Source organism: Topomyia yanbarensis, chromosome 3, assembly GCF_030247195.1.
Source record: "Topomyia yanbarensis strain Yona2022 chromosome 3, ASM3024719v1, whole genome shotgun sequence".
In the NCBI taxonomy this organism is placed as follows: domain Eukaryota; kingdom Metazoa; phylum Arthropoda; class Insecta; order Diptera; family Culicidae; genus Topomyia; species Topomyia yanbarensis.
The window spans coordinates 325,828,080-325,849,983 of NC_080672.1; the positions used below are offsets into that span (position 1 = coordinate 325,828,080).

Here is a 21,904-nt window from a genome sequence, read left to right on the forward strand (position 1 = left end):
AACTTCATGATTTTCTAATACAAACTCAGATATAGTCATTGTAAGTAATTTTGGGCAAACCTGCCATCCTGGGGTCACTTCCGAATATCCCCGGGGGAACCCTAGTACTGGCTAAACACAAAATTATACGAATACTGCCAATATGAGTAAATATACTTAGATGCTAAATTAGATAATATCTTCTATCTTCTGAGTTTTTATTGGATTCTGAGATGATTATGACTTTCATTGGTATAGTTTTCGATAAAAATACACTGGGAAAAATTCAGTTTGGTGAAGAAAAAGTTTTTTTAAAACAACTCTTTTTCTTGAAAGTGCCCAACTTGAATTTTTGATAGGTGGGGAACATAACCACCTATCTTGGAACTAAATTTCATCTAAATTAAAGATGGGTTTTTTTTTAGTAAAACGACTTTAAATTTTTAAAATCGATTTTTTCCAGTGTAGTAGTCAATGAAGAATTTTTTCAATATTTTAATTAAAAACTACTAAATTTTGTAAAAATCATTCCTACAACTTTGTTTTGTAGGATTTTGTAGATTATAGCCATTTAAAAAAAGTTTAACCCTTTTCAAAAGACAGACTAGAACATGTTTGGAAAAATAGTGTACAAAGTCTTCATGTACAGAAAGTTTCATTAAAATCTGAGAGGGTGCTGCCAATTCCGAATACGATTTAGCGCGAAATTCGTCATTAGGTGAGATCTACGAGCTATACTTGGTCACTTGAAAAGTACAAAATCACTTAAACACTGTGTAATAGACTATGAACTTTACCAATGTTGCTATCCGTGCTAGCACTTTCAAGTGGCCCAGAACGTTCCTCTTCAAAAATGCCAGTAAGATCGCGTTTGAATTCAGCCACCCAATACGTTTCTGTGGCACATGACGACGAGGCATCACCGTTTACGGGATTGAGTTCGGCTTTCAGTACTGCTGGCTTTGAACGTTTTAAATAGAAAACCTTATATTCGTGTGTTACTGGAAATGCTCCATACTTGACGGGGTGTACAATATGTCAACTTCAACTAATGCTCACAATCGGGCCTGCCGTATTAAGAGTATAGTGAAATACCTGTGTGTGTGGAATTCCACACCTGAACATTAGAATTCGATTCCCAACCCCGCATATAGGGTTAAAGATTTTTCCAAAAGAGATTCCTCTAACCCGAAAAGAGGCGAATGACCCTAAGGTTAAAACCTCTATGAACAAATGAAAAAAAACCTGTTTTAATCCACCTAGCGGTGCAATTGTGCCTTTCTTATTTCTCTAAACTATGGCACGGAGGCTTTTTATGTTCAACATAATTGTGGAAATGTCCATTACATTCTTAGTACACTTTGCACTTATACACAATGGCATGCCAGCCACGAACTTGATGAGTTACGTGTCGACGGTGAAACACTTGAAACAAAAAAATATCATACTCCATTAGCCTAATCAGCATTAGATCAATGTTATCTGCTTGCTAACTCATTTTGTCATGCGGGGATGGGTATGTGAGGAGGGCGAAAGTCCCATGAACGAACGACTCCCCAGATTAAATTGGTATGCTTTGTAATATAGTGGTGGTTTAAAGATGATGGGGTTGAAAGGGAGGGGTATGAGGTGGTGGTCTGAGGGGTGATTTAAGGAGATTTATAAAGAAGGGGAGTGAACAGTAGAGGGGAGTGTAACCCCTCTCCGTAAACCATCAACTACGCCCCTGTTAAAATCCCGGGATTAGGTTGACGTTTTTCAGAGTGATTGCATAACCTTTCTATATGAGAAAGGCAAAAATGTGCAAAATCAAAAAAAGTGAATCTTCGTCAAATTTTTTTCGTGTTTGCATTAAAAATCTCGAAGTTTTATGCACCTTGAATACATTTAGCATAAAAATTCTATTTTTAATTTTTCCTATAGTTTTTATGAGGAATTTCTGTGTGGCCGCACTCTGAAACCCGTAATTCCGGAACCAGAATTCCGATCGATCCAAAATTCAATAGCAGCCGATGGGAAGGTTGCACCTTTCATTTGAGACTAAGTTTGGGCAAATCGGTCCAGCCATCTCTGAGAAAAATGAGTGACATTATTTGATACATACGCACATACATACACACACACATACACACACACATAAACACACATACACACATACATACACACATACACACACACATACAGACTTTTTCCGATCTCGACGAACTGAGTCGAATGGGATATGACACTCGGCCCTCCGGGCCGGGATTAGGTTGACGTTTTTCAGAGTGATTTCATAACCTTTCTATATGAGAAAGGCAAAAAGTATTATTATTCTAATTTTCCATCATTCTTTGGCCATATATATTGTAAAAGTTTGGCTTTTAAATGATGGCAATAAAATGGATGTCATAACACTATCATAAAACTGCTTCAGTTATTTTGGCCAATTGTGTAATCCACGAGTTTGAGCAAATTTTGCGAATCTACTCTAAACAAGAATATGGTTAAATTTATCTTTTTCGTCTTTCAATGACTTTGGTTAACCAGAACAATGTCCCTTCTGTTCTGAATGGTAGTTCAAATCAACACAACGAAGAACGCACATGCTTCATCTTTTGACAATAGTCTCTTATCTCCGGTAAAATTTGTTTCATAGCTATCGCTTTTGAACAACTACCGAAAGCATAATTTTAATCACTCTTGCTCGAAGTTCGCATATACATGGATACGACACAGTACATATCGTAAATCCATGGTACAACATTCCGCCACGGATCTGAGCACTGGCTTATGAGATTACCCAAAAAGTCATTCGGACCGTAAATCAATCCATCTGGTTTTTCATCATTCAGCTGGCACCCACAAAATCAATTGTTTGCTTATGTTGGCACAATTTTCCACTGGTGAATCTACTGCCTGAACCGAATGAAATGTAGTAGTATGGTTGCGAATAAGCTGTTTAGTCCATATCTGAACTGAATGGATTCAATCTTGGCAGGTTGAGAATCTGTTTGTGTGAAAATTTCCCTTGGTTACCCTGAGTAGTAAATATTGTGTAAGAGAATAGTTGGACTTGATTCAAAAAATGATATACGCACAACATTAGCTTGAGATGAAAGCCTAGTTCCAGCTGAAAAGTAGTGACAATACTGAGCACAAAAACATTACGAATTCCCTTTAATCAAATGAAATCGTTGTAAAATCAATGGATCATGGTTCGTTCGATGGTTCGAACCTTTCAACCCATCACCTACCGGGCAGCGATTCAATTGGCAACATGTGACCGCCCTCCTTGGGCAGAATGTTTTCCGGGTGGATGATTCCACTGCAGCATACTTTCGCCTTCTCCCCGGGGTTAAATTTGACATGCTTTTTCAGCAGCAACGAGTTCTGTCGAGTGAACGACGAGGGAGATTTCACTGGTGGTGCCATCGCTGGGCCTGCAAGTACATACGATCAAAGGAGAATAAAAGTCAAAAAAAAAGTAACGGTGGATCGTAACCGAAATAAAATGGAAACTAATGTTTCGGATTGCTGTTGTGCTTTCCTCTCGAAATCTGATCCGGAGTTGCAGCAACCGTACAAAGCGTAAACTTACATCCATGAATCGTTCCGTTCGTCTGTGTCTCTTCCGGTATCAGCGTGCAGTTCGTGTGCGGACACATCACCGGACTTCGTATTGATTTCCCCTGGGGTAGACAAGTAGCCGCCGGTGGACTGTACTGAATGTTGAAGGACTGTGGGGGGGAAAAGAAACAGAAATTCAACGAAGCGTTAGAAACCGCAAGGGGTAGTCCGAAATGAACGATTATTACAGACAATTAGACAAAACGTTCACTAATTGGAACATAAAGCATTTGAATTAGGGAATTATTGGGGTCCATTCACTTTCACTGGAGCGGAAGGATTAGAGCTACAAGTTGTTCAGTGTAGCAGCCTAACGACTGTCGATTAAGCTTTTATGTGATTTGCTGATTATTTCACTACCCATATTTACTGATTTCTCGGGTAACTTGGGATCAGGGCGTAAAAGCCAACTGTCAAAATCATCTTTGAATAGAAATTTTGGAGAAAGCGCTATTAACCAAGATCTGTTTCGTGTTCACAGCATTCAAGAAAATCTATCTACAGCACTGCTAGTCACTAGCGGTTCATTCGATATTTCCCCATGTGAAATTTGAGAAAAGAAAAATAAATATTAAAAGTGTATATGAAATTTTATCGTTTAGGCTAAAGATTCAAAAAAGCACTGTAAAGGTACATATCTGTAGACGGTCGAGCAGCGGGAAATCGTTTCGCCGTCAATGCGTTCAACTTTCATCGAAACTCCTTCGCTGTAAAAATTATTTTCAACTTTTTCGCCAAGCAAACAACGCTTCAGTTAGGCACTTTTGTAGCCCTGGAAAAAAAGTTCAAACAACTTTCCACCTCCAATATAACGGATCATATAACTAATTACCCCGACCGACTTTTTTCGCACAGATAGCAAGTTCAGGAATGTTTTTTTTCTTCGTCGTCATACTGAATAAGCACATACTTACCCCGATAAAAGAGTCATCCTCCGCACCACCTCGGCCGGCCTTGTATTCCTGATACTGCGATATCACACACAGCAAGCAATAAATCTGCGTGGAGAGGAAAGGATGAATTGCTAATTATTAGTTTTAGCTATGACGTCATGATGGCTGGTAAGTGTTTCCCAGTAGTCAGCATTAATTGAATAAAGAAGGGATTGGGCGTTTGGGTTTCAACTTTTGTGAAAATATGTCCTATCCGAACTTTGGAATTTATGTACGGGGTTTTTGGTTTACTATTACGAATCTCTTAAGAAGGGATCAAAAATAAAATTTGGTGAAAATATTTCTTGTCCGTGAAACTAGACAAGAGCAACTGTCAAGCAATACAGGGTGATTCGTCATTAGGTTTTTTTAACTAGCAAAAAAAATCATAGTAGGCGAGCTCTCGTCTCTGACAGTTCACTTTTTCTTTTCGCATACGTGCGCCCAACGAATTACCGGAACAGTTTCTATCGTTACTCACGGAAGTTTTTTTGTTTTTTATTCAGTTCGTTTATTTGATAGGCACAATTGCGTTAGCTTGGCGGTGTCGAATTCATTTTTTTTACATTTGGGATATCTTAAAATTAGGAGATTACAATTTTGAAATATTTTACAACAAGGGGGATTTTTTGCAGCTATCTTAAAACTAGAAAGGCAATGCTATATACAACCAGGGGCGGCGAAACACTTTACGCCCGAGTGGGTAGAAAGCATAGGGTGGGGGGTCCATTAGTAAGGATTATTTCCCTTTTCGCAATGCACACGCTTACATTACATTCATATAAAATCACGTTCGTTTATGCAAATGGAATTGTGGTACATCGATGTTTTCAAATATGTGTAGTGCGAGATACATGCGTTGCGCACCTAAATTTTTTTGAAATGGTTCAAAATTTCGAGTGGGTTATTACCCACTAGGTTATTTTCGAGTGGGTAGTACTACCCATACTACCCACGCTTTCCGCCGGCACTGTATACAACAGTGGGATACAATAGTTTTTTAGAATTTTTTTTGCAGCTATCTTAAAACTAGGAATCGAGTTTAATATACAAAAGGGGAAACATAAGTTAAATTTTACAGCTATCTTAAAACTAAGAATACAGTTTGAAAGGGGAATTTAGTTTTTATAAAAAAAAATAACAGCTATCTTAAAACTAGAAATGAAGTTCGATATACTAGGTGGGACAGAATTTTTTTGTGATATAACCACAGCTATCTTAAACCTAGGAATAAAGAATGCAAATGTGGTTTATTTCCATCATCGGTGTTGTAGCAGTTATATCAGAGACAGAAGAGAGTAGGCGGATATGGGGAAGGGTATGAAGACCAAACTTGCCCCATTCAGGCAAACAGGAAATCAGAGACATGACTTAGAGCCTCAGCCTACCCAGACGTCAAGAACCGGATTGATGGGTGTTCATCTGACCTGCAGAGAATCGGGTCGCTCTCGCTTTAAATTGCGTGGTAAGGGCGACGGCGGTCACATAAGGGCACTCTGATGCTGATCGGCTCCACAAGGCTCTTCTAAAAACGAGAAATAAAAGAGAGGGGCTAAATTGGGATATTAATCGTTTTAATGAAAATATAAACAAGGGACATATAGGGGAGGTCGCGATTTGCCAGCATATCCCAAACGGGGACATCGGGTGGTCTACCTCGGGCCCGAAGGGAATCTTTTAACTGAGACCTGGTGTCACCATACCCGGCGCACACCCAGACAACGTGCTCGAAATCGTGATAGCCCTCGTCACAAGCGCACAGACTACTTTCCGCAAGCCCAATTCGCCGCAAATGCGCATCCAAGGTGTTGTGGTGGGACATAAGCCGGGACCTTATCACGAATGAAATCCTGAACCCACATCAATCCCCCTGAATCAAGGCTTCGTTGATATCTTTGGGATAATGGAATGTAGCCATCGTCCAAGTTCACCATTGCTCCACGAGGTTGGCCAATTGTTGAGTTTCCTCAGACGACAAATACTAAAAAATTCGTTGAAGCAGATTGGTCTTTCGTATATGTCATCTTCTAATGCGCCCACCTTTGCTAAAGAGTCCGCCTTTTCGTTGCCCGGGATAGAGCAATGAGAGGGGACCCAAACAAAGGTAATCTGGTAAGATTTTTCAGATAACGTACACAAGGACTCCTGTATCTTCCCCAGAAAATACGGGAATTGCTTTTTGAGCTTCATCGCACGAAGAGCCTGGATAGAGCTGAGGTTGTCCGAAATGATGAAGTAGTGATCTGTGGGAAGAGTGTCGACGATCCCAAGGGTGTACTGAGTTGCAGCTAATTCTGCGACGTAAACTGAAGCGGGATCATTGAGCTTGAATGAAGCGGTGATAGTATTATTGAAGATACCGAAGCCAGTGGACCCATCGAGATTTGATCTGTCAGTGTAGCACATTTTGTCACAGTCGACTTCTCGGAATTTATTATAAAATATATTGGGGATCACTTGCGGTCGTATATGGTCCGGGATTCCTCGAATCTCTACCTTCAAGGATGTGTCGAAGAACAAAGTAGAATCAGAAGTATCTAGGAGACGGACGCGGTTGGGATTATACGAAGAAGGATTGCTCTGTGCCATATAGTCGAAATACAAGGACATAAATCGGGTTTGAGAATTAAGCTCGACGAGCCTCTCGAAGTTTTCAATCACCAACGGGTTCAGAATGTCGCATCGGATGAGCAATCGATATGAGAGTTCCCAAAATCAATTTTTTAGCGGGAGAACGCCCGCCAGCACTTTGAGACTCATCGTATGGGTCGAGTGCATGCAACCCAAGGCAATGAGCAAGCAACGATACTGGATTCGCTCTAGTTTGATGAAGTGTATGTTCGCAGCGGAGCTGAAACAGAAACACCTGTACTCCATCACGGACAATATCGTTGTTTGGTATGACCTGATCAGGTCTCCTGGGTGGGCACCATGTTCCAGTTATTGTTCGGAGAAAATTGATCCTTTGTTGGCATTTCTGTTTCAGATACCTAATGTGACATCCCCAGGTACCTTCAGAGTCGAACCAGACCCCGAGATATTTAAATGTGAAGACCTGATTGATCGTTACACCCATGAGTAGAAGCTGGAGTTGCGCTGGCTCACGCTTCCTAGAAAAGACGACCAGCTCAGTTTTCTCCGTGGAGAACTCGATACCCAGCCCAAGCAGACAAATTGTCCAAAGTATCTTGCAATGGTCCCTGCAAATCGGCAGCTTTGGGCCCTGTAACAGAGACCACCCTGTCGTCTGCAAGGTGCCTTAGCATGCATGAATTGGCAAGACAATCGTCAATAACATTCACGCAAAAAATTTAGAGCAGGGGACTTAAAGATGAGCCCTGGGGAAGACCCATGTAGCTAAATCGGGATGTTATTAAATCGCCATGCGAAAAGTGCATGTGCTTTTCAGAAGTTTAGCAAAAAGTTATTTAAAATCGGTGCAGCTTCTCTGACAGAATGCTGATAGAAACTGAGTCAAAAGCCCCCTTAATATCCAAGAAGTCCGATCCCATCTGCTCTTTGTTAGTTAGCATAGGCCATTTGGATTTCTGTACAATGCAACGCAAGGCAATCGTTCGTCCCTTTGCCTTTGCGGAAGCCAAATTGTGCATCTGACAGTAAGCCCAAGCAGCACTTGCAACATGTTCTAGAAAAACATCAAAAGTTATATGTTGCATTACAATGACAACAGAATTGCAAAAAACATGACTGTTGCATGTGTGAAACACAGCTGCTGCACGTTACATCTTAGTTATTTATTTGTGGTGCTTATGTTTTCTGAAACAATCAACTTTGACACATATTATTGATGTTTTACATTTCTTATAAAAGAAATGTATAGAATTCGCTCAAACTTTCAAGATTTTTTCCGAGGCCCGGAGGGCCGAGTCTTATATACCAATCGACTTAGCTCGACGATTTGGGACAATGTCTGTGTGTGTGTGTCTGTGTGTGTGTGTATGTAACGGACAAATTCTCATTCGTGTTTCTCAGCAATGGCTGAACCGATCTTATCCAAACCAATTTTAAATGAAAGAACTAAAAAACAGTATGAACGCTATTAATTTGTTTTTGATTTTGATGTTTAGTTTTCAAGATATGAATGTTTGAATGCGTAAAAATGGCGTTTTTTGCAGTTTTTTGAAATTATTTGCCGAAATTGACAATATAGATTAACAATTTATATGTTTTTAGACAGCTTTAACGAATACCTTTCGAACAAGCTATAGATTGTAGAAATCGGACTATTATCAAAAGAGATATTTAACATTAAATGCGGACGAAAGATTTTTATCATTTCCCATTGCCAGAAATATGACCAAAAACATATAATCAATTATTAACGCCAAAACGGCTTATTTTAGGTCAATAGTATCTTCGGAGAATTTAATGGAGGTAATATGGCCTTTCTTCTGGAATTGTGCTTTTGCTGATTAATCCCCCTATGAGTGAGATATTTTCACAAATTTTCTTGGAAGTGATTATATCGAAATGATGTCTTCAGCAAATTTGTAGCTCTTACTCTTGCGAATAACTTTTCTAAAGACTTTAAATATCTATTTTGAATACTTTAAAAGCTATGGCTTATTGTTTGTTGATTACTCTTTGTCGCCCATTTATTGTTCAATATAGTAATAATCCATTGAAATAAGCTAAACATTATTTCGATAAAACGACTTTTGTATTTCATTTTACTATCTACAACCGCTAGAAATAATCACCGAACACTTCCAAGTTGTCTGGAAGGAACTTGATACCTTATCAGCACAAAAATGTTCATTTGTGCGAACCTTCTCACTGCAATTTTTCTAACTTATAACCATCGGATCGATCTGAAACATATCGGAAAATGAAAAGCGAAAAAAATAACTCCAAGCAACGGTGTAGCCAAGAGAAGGTTTTGGGGTTTAACACCCCACAACACCCAAAAAAAATATTGGATTGAAGTTGAAAATTTATTGATGCAGACTGATTTAATTCAATATTACAATAACAATTATCTGATCCGTGGATTGATAACCTGTTGTTGTTAACATAATTAGGACTTTTGATAAATTGTCGGAATGGGGTCCTGATATGTAACTGATCTATTGGTTTTGATTTCACAGTTGTCTAATTGCATCAATATCAAATTCCTGCCTGAAAACATTCCAATAGAAAATTCCAGACTTCTGTAATCAACCATAATCCTCAGATTTATTTTCAAATTGATCTCGTTTTTGTAGAAATGTATTGTAATAAGGGTCTTTATTTAATAGGAAGCGAAGTTAAAATTGATTTAATGTCTATTAAACATAGAACTGCTCACCAAAAAAATGCATAACTTTCAACATTTGCCAAAAATGTTTTTGCCTTTCTCATTCACTCTAAAATTCGGCAATCTAATCCCGACCCGGAGGACCGAGTGTCATATGCCAATCGACTGAGTTCGTCGAGATCGGAAAATGTGTGTGTGTATGTATGTGTGTATGTGGAAAAAAATGTGACCTCTGTTTCTCAGAGATGGCTGGACCGATTTACACAAAGTTAGTCTCAAATGAAAGGTACAACCTTCCCATCGTCTGCTATTGAATTTTTTATTGATTGGACTTCCGGTTCCGGAGTTACGAGTTGAAGAGCAGCAAATTCTCATATAAACTGAAATGAAAAATTTTCAAAATCAAATTTGTATTTTTGATGCCAAATGACTTTAAAATGCATGAAACATTGAGATGTTTGACAAAAATTGACTTCTTTGGACTTTGGTACATTTTTACCTTTCTCATATAGAAAGGTTATGCAATCACTCTAAAAATCGTCAATCATACCGGCCCGGAGGGAGTATGCAGTGAGGGGTTGCTACTTTAAAATTAAAACTAGCTTAAAATTTCTTAACAAGTTGAAAATTTTCGGCAGGACCTGGACCTCTCGGATCTTTCTCCATGATCCGCCGCTGGTTTCAAGCGATGTTTCAGTATCACATAGTATCTCAAGATCGTGGCTGTCGATCCGTTGTATGTATGTTCAAATCGTACTGAACATGTAATATTCATTCCCACTATTGTATTGAACATAACCAGCCATGGAATCGTAGTCTGGACAAATGAGACAAGCACAATTGCACCACTAGATGGATTAAAACAGGTTTTTATTTTGGGAATGCGTCGAGTTGAGACGAAAACGTAATATGATTAATAACGAGGATAACACTATCCGAATGTAGAGAGAAATTTATGAAAAATGACGATTTCCATTCGACTCTCGCAGGTTCTGATCGATTTTGATGAGCATTTGATTTTTGTTGTATGACCAATTGTATGTATAGGTCAAATGTTTAAAAACAGTAATTTAAGGTCAAGATAACATCATTTTGAAACCGCCAATTTCGGAGGTTTAATATCTTCGATGAGTTTTACAAACGTTAAACAGCGCATCATTTGATAAAACAATTTTGACGGTATATCGTCCAAGAAGTATTTATTGTGAATTTTCTCAGGTTAATATTCATGACTACAATAAAGTCGCAACAAATTCGCTAAAGACACGACCCTTGTTACTATTTTCTGGAAAATAATTCTGCATAATTTTAAAACTTCAAAAATTATGGTTTCGGAATTATGCCGTTTAGACAGTAAGATCGATTTTCACTAAACCCCCGCCAAACCGAATTTCTGGCTACGCCGCTGACTTCAAGTAAGTAGAAACAAAGTCGTTCTACACTCGTTCACAAGAAACTTCTTCGAATGCTGAATATCTATTATAATACATTGACACCCCAATTGTATCAGCCAAATATGAATTGCCAAATATGATTTTTTATTGCATCGAACTACAACAATTTTTAGGTAGCTTTCAAGAGGTTATTTTATAGACTTCTTCCAAAATTTGGCGAACCTATTCCAATTCGTATACCAATTAATTGGTATACTTAAATGTTTATATGTGGCAGATAGAGAAAATACTGAAATTTTCAGCTTTTTTCCTACACAATATTACGAAAGCTTATTAAACAATTTTTCCTAATAAGTTTGTGAAAATTATAAACTATTTGAAATTTTTTAATAGTTTATTTTTTTATTTAACCGTGATTTTTTAATAAATAGTGACCATCGCTTCACAACGTAGTCTATTTTTCATGGCTTGCGGTGAGTACGATCTCTCGAATTGCTGAACTGAAAATTATGGAATGGAAAATAATTTTTAGTGTTCTTTACAGATTTAACTCACCGCGCAGATAGCTCTGAATTAGACCCGCTGGTGCCCTAAGACGATTTCGCTAGATTTTCGGAGCACTGTGCACCAAGTGCATTAACGCATGTGACGGAAGGCTATCGAAAAGTTTCGTGAAAATGAAAATTCCAGTAATGATGATGATTTTCCCAAACGGTTCGTTTTCGAGAGGTTTTTATTTGTTCTTTGGCATTAGGATTAGCGGTAATAATTCAAATCAAGGATAGTACTGGGAAGTCACCTTTAGAAAAAGTCGATGTCGAAGTAAAATTTGGAACTATGCAAGCATGCACTCCAGAGATAACGTGATATCAGGAGCTGCGATTTCATTTCAACGCTTTTTTGTGAAAAGGGCGATACTCACAAATGTAAACATAAGGCTTTTTTCATACATGCGAATGATAAATAAATAACCCCTTTAGGAAAATTCAGTTTTCCCATCACAATTTAAATATTTTATTAACAGAGCATTAGCAATAATTCGTTGGTATGTCTATTTTATGGGCCATTTTTTCGCTTTCCCATTGATTTGGTTTGAGATTTCTAGCACTGATATTGTCCTATGCTGATTTGAGCGATTCTCTGAGTCCTGCCACTATCCCATGTAGTATGTGTTATCAAAAACATCGCGAAACATCAAGTTCTAAATGTTCTCAAACGATATAATATCCGAAGCGAGTGATAAGAGTTATAAGAAATGTCTCATCACACTGTTAGGTGGATTAAAAGCGTTTTTTGCAACGTGTTTGTGACTACTGCACAGCTAAAACAATTTTGTTGCAAGCATCATCGCGTAAACTGGAGATGACATTATTACTCAACTTGTCAGCGAATTTGATTCCGGATACACTTATAAAACTTTTACTCAACTTCAGTTTGTAACATAATAGATATAAAAACAACCGCCATATTTATTGATAGAATGAATTCTTTCTCGATAAAAGTTACCGACGAACAGTTAATATGCATAGATTTTTTGATCGGAACCCAAAATTTTCATCATTAATATGCTTCAAATTTTTGATTACTCTCAAAAAAGCATATTTGAGCACAGTTCATTGCGTACGATAAATAATTCATAAAATAAGTACAAAATTTATTGAGTTTATATCAACGTTGTTTTAAGGCCCTTTAAAAATACCAAAGTATTTTCAAAGATTACTCGATTCAATTTTGTTGGTGAAACATTTTCACCCACATTAATGATATTGTCATATTTAAATGTGAACATAATATTTATACTTTGTTTGCATAACAATTTCATGAAACACATTAAATTTCATTTCATTTCGACAAAGTTGTTTTCAAAGCATTCGCTAGCATTATTGCAACAATCTTTGTTGTTATTATGATTCTTGGTACATCATTCGGAACAAATAAACATGTTGCCTATTCAGCTTTTTGTTCGTGGCTGCGTTCCCAAATGCGCACCCCACTTTGACAAGTCGTCTGTCCAGTGTCAATTTTGACAAACCGTTCTTTCAGTCTCAATTTTCACATCGCGGTAGGCGTTCATTTAAATTCTCAACTCAAACATTGCACGTCAAATCATTATTTTTGATTTTCTCCCTCGAAGAAAAAGCCTAGTTCGGTTCGAGTCGGCACAATGGATTCAGCCGATTATAGTCTCAGCGGCACAAGTACAGAACATAGAATATTCGAAATCATGTATACGTAAATGGCCTTCAATAATCGATCCACTAACAGCGCACAATACGATGACCATACGGTCTTATAATTTAATCGGGCGATCGCTATACTGAGGAAAGCTAATCATCAGAATTATTTTTTTCATTTTTCTGCTACAAATTGTGATCGAAATTCGCGCAGATGTTTAACGAACATTGCTAAGGTACTGTATTGTTAGAAGATTTCACGGTTTTCCTCGTCATTTTAAACCGAGCTTCATTGATTTATTTCTGGTCGTATTGTATGTGATGAGATGAGATCTCGACTTTCTTAATTCTCTTAACACATAACTTACAAAAAGCTGAGAACATGTTTATAAATTTATTGATCAGCTTATGAATAGATACGCGAATAAATTGATAGCAACGAAAGAGGAAAACAATCTAACAAATTTCAAATTTGACGTTTAACGTTTGAATTGAGAACATAAATGAGCAGGGTAGGTGAGAGTTGTGAAACTTGTAGCTTGTCAAAATTGACATTACTAACGAATTGTCAAAAATGACACTGGACGAACAACTTGTCAAAGTAGAGTGCACATTTTAAAACGCAGCCACCAGCAAAAAGCTGAATAAGCTCCGCCTCTTGCGCTTTTTTAATTGCATAACAGTTGAATAACGCTTGCTGCAGTAATATTTTCACAAATTAATGTGTGACATTGGTGTTGTAAAAACAGCTTATCAACATACCGTGTTGCTTGGGAGCCATGTGCTTCAACCCAATTGTCGAGGCGAAACAAGATCATTTTCTCGAACAACTTCCGAATACAGGACAACATTGCAATCGGCCGATACGAGTTGTGGTCGGAGGCTGGTTTTCCTGGTTTTTGGATGGCGATGATCTTCACTTGCCTCCAGTCATGAGGAACAATGTTACCCTCAAGAAACTTGTTAAATAAGTTCAACAAGCGCCTTTTTGTAGTGTCAGGCAGATTTTTCAACAAGTTGAATTTGATTTTGTCTAACCCTGGGGCGATATTTTTGCATGATAAGAGAGCAAGTGAGAACTCCGCCATCGAAAACGGTATTTCGTTCGCGGTATCGTGAGGAGACGCGGCGCGGTACGTTTTTTGTACTGGGACTGAGTCCGGACAGATCTTCTTGGCGAAAGCGAATATCCAGCGGTTTGAATATTCCACGTTATCGTTGGTACTGTTTCGGTAACGCAAACGTCGAGCCGTTAGAAATTAGGTGATTTTCACAAAGTTGTACAACAGGAATTTTGCAATAATTCTTCAAAACATCTCGATGTTCTATCTCTCTTCTATGAAAAGTTAGTGTTGGCGCCCGCTATGTGGTTACAGGTGGAACTAAAATTTTCTAACCAGACATAACTCGTATTATGTACTACAATTCTTCTAAACAAACTATTGAGCTAAATCTTACGATTATTTCACAAAAATGTATAGTTCGTGGGAATCGAATACTGATACAAAACCATGCACTGCTAGGCTCCATGCAAAACTGAATCACACATCACTTCGTTAAAAGTTTAATAACTTCTTTTAACAAAGCTGGATTCACTAGGAGCCTTCGACAAAGTTGTAGACAATTAAATTATCTTTCTTATTTTTACTTACAGTGATAATACGATGCATATAGTGCCACCTAGCGGCGAAGATACGAGCTAGTAGGTATTTTTCCATGTAAATTGTTCGATTTGCTTCAAATTTGGTGCAAGTACTCCTAGTGGGACCAAGAATTGACTCAGAGGTGGCCCGATTGAGTTTTCGAAAATTCATCATTTTTCAGGGCAGTCTAATGTCGCTCATAGAGACTGAAGAATCCTTAGCATCTCCACATGTATCACGGGAAAGGTAGAGTTGTCATTAAGTGTGCCAATAGCGTTATCGTGTAGATGCCGCCGGTTCATTGACACCATCCATCGCTGTGAATCGTGAAGATTAAGTTTTAGTTGTATCTGTCAGGAATTTCGCCCGATGTTCCTGATGAAAAAATCACCAAGCTAGCGGCAGATAAACTCGGAAATTCGGACATCACTGTCAAGTTGGCCCTCGTGGCAGAGACCATATAACACTGAATTTTGTCTCCTACAAAGTTGACATGCCCACGGATCTAAAAGAAAAGGCTATGACTGCGTTTACATGGCCAGTTGGGATTGCTTATCATGAGTTCGAAGAGAAGTAGCATTCCAGAAAGGTTTTTTGGAAACCGAATGCGCCCGACTTAGTAGCAATGACTTCTTCCACTGCTCTTCGCCCTCCTCCCAACTAGTTACATCGCCTGTTTCATATTCTGTATTCCCTGTTCCCGAATTTGCCGCACATTCCGAGCAGTTTCTTTGTGTTTACTACAAGAACACGTGAGGAATAAGAACGAAAACACAAGAGTTCCATCTAGCGCTTTCTTCTAGTGACTACGACATCATTGTCCTAACGAAAACCGCGAAGACATATTAAACGCTGAACTCTCGTCGAACTACGTAATATACCGCTGTACCCGCAACTCAACAACCAGTCATCTGCGTCGAGGTGGTGGCGTCCTAATTGCGGTAAAGAATAACCTTGCAGGTTCGTAGCTAAGCTTATCTAGAATTGAACGCTTGGAGCAAATCGCCGTGCGTATCGCCCTCCCGAATCAATCTGTATGTATTAGCTGTGTTTATCTCAGGCCAAATACTGATTCGGATTTGTATCACGCACACGCTAATGCCGTTCAACAATTCTAGACAATGCTGGCAGCACCGATACTGTTCTCGTCTTTGGAGACTACAACCTTCCACGCCTTCTGTGGTCGCTCGATAACGATTTAACATGTTACCTACCTATTAATGCCTCTTCGGAACAAGAAATAACTGTAACGGAGTCTATGCTATCGATCTCGTGTTCTTCGTAACCCCACTCTTTTGTGGATCCCTAGACACCGTACTTCATATGGACAAAATAATCCACTGGAAAGATGTTGCCGCAGATTTAAGGAAGCTTGTTCAGTTTATGATTTTAACGTTTCCAAGCATAGATATAAGTTATTAATAAAAATTATATAGTTTTAAAATGTGTCTGTACGGTGTATACCGAAGATAAGAAATAAATAAGAGTTAATAATTGCTCTGGGCTGCCGAGAATTTGGGAAATTTATCATTTGCTGTATTAATACGATTGGTCAAATAAGCAACTTGTACTCCTTGTAGCCGACTATGAGCAGCATTGCTTATAATTTAATAAATCGGTAACGTTGACTATTCTATACTGCGACGAATTTTTCGTGGTTTCTAACCCGTCGTTACCAGTTTGTCTTCACATCTCGCCCTGAGCAGAAGCAAAAAATCGTCCCGCGCAAGTGAAACAGTCAATTCTACCTAAAAATCAATCGGTGCCTATCACACAAGCAGTCCATATAACAATAGCCTATACCTGTGCGATTTAGTGATGAGTGACGGTGCCCAGCAAAAAGCAACCCAAATGCGGCCGAACTGTGTTGCTGTTGATTTTTCAAAATGTCCCGTAAGACCAGCCATTCGGGAAGTGGAACAGTTATTAAAAGTGCAGATGAAACTCAATCTGGCTGAAGTGAAAACCCTACAAATGCATCATATCAAACATTGCGTGCTGATTTCGTTCAACAACAAGTCATTCGCCTCGCGAAACAACATGCAGCACACCGCCGAATGCGGCAATGTTAAATATAGCATTCCCGTATACATCGAGAACGGCGCTGTAGAAGTTCGGGTCCATGATTTGGCTACGCGTACCCCTGACGGCGCGATTAAAAAATGCTTGCAAAAATACGGATAAGTAGACTCCGTTACACATGATACATGGAGGAATTTTTTCCCGGGCATCCCTAACGGTGTTCGTGTGGTGAGAATGCGTGTGACCAAGCCAATTCCCTCTTACTTAAGCTTCACAGTGTTAGGAAGGGACGATGCTCTAATTCACCATACATCACTAGTCACGTACCCAGGGCAAATTCCTACGTGCCAGTTCTGCACGAAGAAGCTGCACCTCGGAAAACCTTGCGTAGAAACTGTTAACCCTCAAAAAGGCAACCGGGTCTCAGAGGCCCGGCACGTTACATTTTTTTAGTTACAAAAAATGTGTATGCAGTATAAGCTTGGGCATGGAAATTTTGATAAGTAGCTTTGAAATCTATAACAAAAATAAAGAATTGTGAAATTTTCATTTATGGAGTGAAGCGCAGCTATGTTTGAATTTTTTACATGCACAAAAAGGCAAGCCGGGCCTGGCAGGCCCGGTGTGCATGCAATATTTACTAGGAATACCACGAGTTTTATACACTAATATTTATCTAAAAAAAACATTTTGATGAGTTCATCTTCATATTAGAAGAAATTTTTTTCATGTTTTGATTGATTTTATCTTTTTACCTTTTCTTGTAAGAAAAAAATCTTGAAAGTTTGAGCGAATTCTATACATTTCTTTTATGAGAAATGTAAAAATAGCATACGATAATGACGTGTGTCATATTTTTTTGGGCAAATACTTTTATTTCACTCACTGTGGTCTACTTGACAATTATTTGAATACAACATAACCTAACTCTGTCGTTATTGTCTATTCTTTGTGTAATAGTTGTCGTAATTAATCAAATTGTAGGATCTAAAAGCAACAAAAAATTGAAATGGCTATAAGACGACATGCCCATGTTTTCAATCGTCTCAAAGAATCTGAAATAATGGAAGAAATTCGAGCAAATTCAACAGCAGACGATCCCGAAACTGATTTGCAAAGCGGAAGTGATGTGAAGAAGATGTGAATGATATTGCTTCCGACGATGAATCTGATGCAGAAAAATATGAATATGTACTAGGGTGGGGCAAAATGATCGTTTTTTCAGCACAGCACTTTTTTGGTTCCTTTTGGGGTCCCAAACAACTGTGCAAAATTTGGGGTTGATTGGTGTTGACCCGGCGTAGCGCATTGCGTTTGAAATTTGTATGGAGATTAGTATGGGAAAACCTACATTTTTGCATTTTTAATTCTACAGACTACAATTCTTCCTTTAGTATGCAAACAAATAGATAGAAGTATAGTCCAGGATATGCTGAACAACTTTGCCGAAGGATGTATGGTGTTAGAATGTCTCTAAGCCATGTTATAGCTGTTCAAAGTTCGATACATCGAATTAAATGCCAAAAATCATTTTTATTGCCAACACTGCGGTTGTACCAATGGTATTTCATATAGCATACCAAAATAACACTATATATTTTAGTTTTACTACATTGATATGTTTGGATGAATTATTCAAAAGCCTTAGCTCAATTTCATGAGCGTAGGTAGTTGAGCAATGGGGCGTAGTGAGGGGGGATGGGGGGAGGCTTTAATATGTAGAAATTCGAACTGAAATGTTGTCGAGTTGAAATGTTCAGATGAATTATTTCAAAACAATTACACAATGTCCTACGCATAATAGTAACGATGAAATAAAACATGCTGTATCCCTTTGCCTTGACTTTTATCAATAGAAGTTACAATGCAGACTGAATGAACTGATTTCGATTTGATATGTCAGAGGATTATATTTCGGTTTAATACGCATTATGATTTGATGCTCATTTCTATGCTGTTCGATCACGAGGCGTGAAGCTAATTTCTGGATTTCAACATGAAATCCGCCAGATCCCTACAACAATTTTTGCTTCAGGGGATCGAACAGCATCGAAATGAGCATCAATCATAGTGCCTATTAAACTGAAACATAATCAATGCAATCCTCTGACATATCAACTGGACATCAATTGATTCAGTCTGTAACGTAACTTCTATTGATAAAAGTCAAGGCAAGGGGATACAGTATGTTTTATTTCATCGTTACTATTATGCGTAGGACATTGTGTAATTGTTTTGAAATAATTCATCTGAACATTCCAACTCGACAACATTTCAGTTCGAATTTCTACATATTAAAGCCTCCCCCCATCCCCCCTCACTACGCCCCATTGCTCAACTACCTACGCTCATGAAATTGAGCTAAGGCTTTTGAATAATTCATCCAAACATATCAATGTAGTAAAACTAAAATATATAATGTTATTTTGGAATGCTATAGGAAATACCATTGGTACACCCGCAGTGTTGGCAATAAAAATGATTTTTGGCATTTAATTCGATGTGTCGAGCTTTGAACAGCTATAACATGGCTTAGAGACATTCTAACACCATACATCCTTCGGCAAAGTTGTTCAGCATATCCTGGACTATACTTCTATCTATTTGTTTGCATACTAAAGGAAGAATTGTAGTCTGTAGAATTAAAAATGCAAAAATGTAGGTTTTCCCATACTAATCTCCATACAAATTTCAAACGCAATGCGCCACGCCGGGTCAACACCAATCGACTCCAAATTTTGCACAGTTGTTTGGGACCCCAAAAGGTACCAAAAAAGTGCTGTGCTCGGTTGATCTGGCTATGATTACGTTTTTCCATATAACAATGCCCCACCCTAATATGTACTCCGGTTATGCATCAGAAGAAATTAATAGCAACCCAGAAACATTTATTGGTCGTGTTCAAACGAAATGGAGCTCAGAACCAATCGACAGTCGACGTGATCTTCCGAGTACTAACCTTTTGGAAAAAAAATTTGACCTTTTTACATCCATCACCTTATACGCTGAAATCGGGATTTGCTGCGTGTTCGTACTCATCATTCTGTAATTCCGGAACCGGAAGTCGGATCAATTAGAAATTCAACAGCAACCAATGGGAATGCTATACCTTTCATTTGAAACCAAGTTTGTAAAAATCGGTAAAGAATTCGCTGAGAAATAGGTATGGCATTATCTTAGGAACTTGGTAAGTTCCCCCGGAGCATCAAGAACCGCCATAGCTGGCCAATGTGGTCGAAGTGCCTTCGGTGAGTCGTCAATGATCTAGACATGCAAAGCCAAGTAATGTTGCACATATTTTAATATATATATATATATATATATATATATATATATATATATATATATATATATATATATATATATATATATATATATATATATATATATATATATATATATATATATATATATATATATATATATATATATATATATATATATATATATATATATATATATATATATATATATATATATATATATTAAACAATTTTAAACGATTTTTCGTTCATTTCTTGAAAATCCTAATTGTTAATCATCATTTTAATAATTCAGATTATTAGTCTTGATGAACTGCTTAATTCGTTCTTTGACATGATACACTTACCTTTTCTTATTTTCATGATTTTGGGTTATTCAACTTGGATATTTTTATCTCATTTTCACTAGTACCAGCTCTAATTGATTAAATGGCACTAAATTATGGCACTTTTTTTCTTTTTATTCGATAGCCAAGAAAATTTTACAGTGAAAAATGTATTAATACCTTTCAGTTAAGTGAATTTAGTATTCTTTTAAAAGTAAATTAGTTTAAAGTTAGTGCTATTATTAGCATTTTCGTTAATTTTCTTAAAATAGTAAATAATAAACATCACCATTATTATCATGGAAATAATGCATCTCAGCAAGTTCTACAGTTCTTTCTTTGACTCCATTCAATTATCTCTTTTGGTTTCGCAGCAAAATCGTTTTTATCAAATCGTTTCATATGCAAAAATAACGATTTCGAACCCACTACATTTGTGGCGAGCTCATGCTGTGTTAACTATTAAATAGCAGCAAAATGAAAAGAGATATAGACAAAGTGTCAAATAAAAAGTTATAGAGAACATTAAGGGGCATCAAATGAACAATAGTAACGATAAATTTTGTTGATTAATAATTAGAATAATTAAAAAACTCTCCAAAAAAACACAAATTTTGAGTTATTTCGTTAGTAAAAAATCATTTAGTACACTTAACTAAAATATATTTGTACATACACTGATAGGACATTTTCTCAGCTTTCCAATGAAATCTTGTAAATAACGATATAAATCATATTTTTTTTTAGATTAGAGTCTTTTAAGCACTTGCAAGTCGGTTACAGGAAAAGTATAGTAATGAAAATACAAAGAAATGAGAAGAGATAGAAATCTGACGTCCAAGAACAAATTATGAATCGTCCTAAAACCCAACTTTTGGATAATGGATATTGCTATAATCATACTTCATTATTTCGAGAAAATTAGCAAAAACCTCCTCAAAAACACTAACTATATATATATATATATATATATATATATATATATATATATATATATATATATATATATATATATATATATATATATATATATATATATATATATATATATATATATATATATATATATATATATATATATATATATATATATATATATATATATATATATATATATATATATATATATATATATATATATATATATATATATATATATATATATATATATATATATATATATATATATATATATATATATATATATATATATATATATATATATATATATATATATATATATATATATATATATATATATATATATATATATATGTAAGATAAAAATAGATCTCTGAAGGCCTG

General features: G+C 36.9%; 1 protein-coding gene across 1 annotated transcript in view; it reads right to left on the minus strand.

Moving 5' to 3' along the window:
- Nucleotides 1–21,904, minus strand: part of LOC131689037 (uncharacterized) — a 273,415-nt gene that overhangs the window by 12,196 nt on the left and 239,315 nt on the right. Inside the window, exons 7-9 of the mRNA XM_058973787.1 lie at nucleotides 4,503–4,586; nucleotides 3,560–3,698; nucleotides 3,216–3,401 (exon numbers count right to left, since the gene is read on the minus strand). Coding sequence (XP_058829770.1) covers nucleotides 3,216–3,401; nucleotides 3,560–3,698; nucleotides 4,503–4,586 — 409 coding nt within the window. The remainder of the gene's footprint in view (nucleotides 1–3,215; nucleotides 3,402–3,559; nucleotides 3,699–4,502; nucleotides 4,587–21,904) is intronic.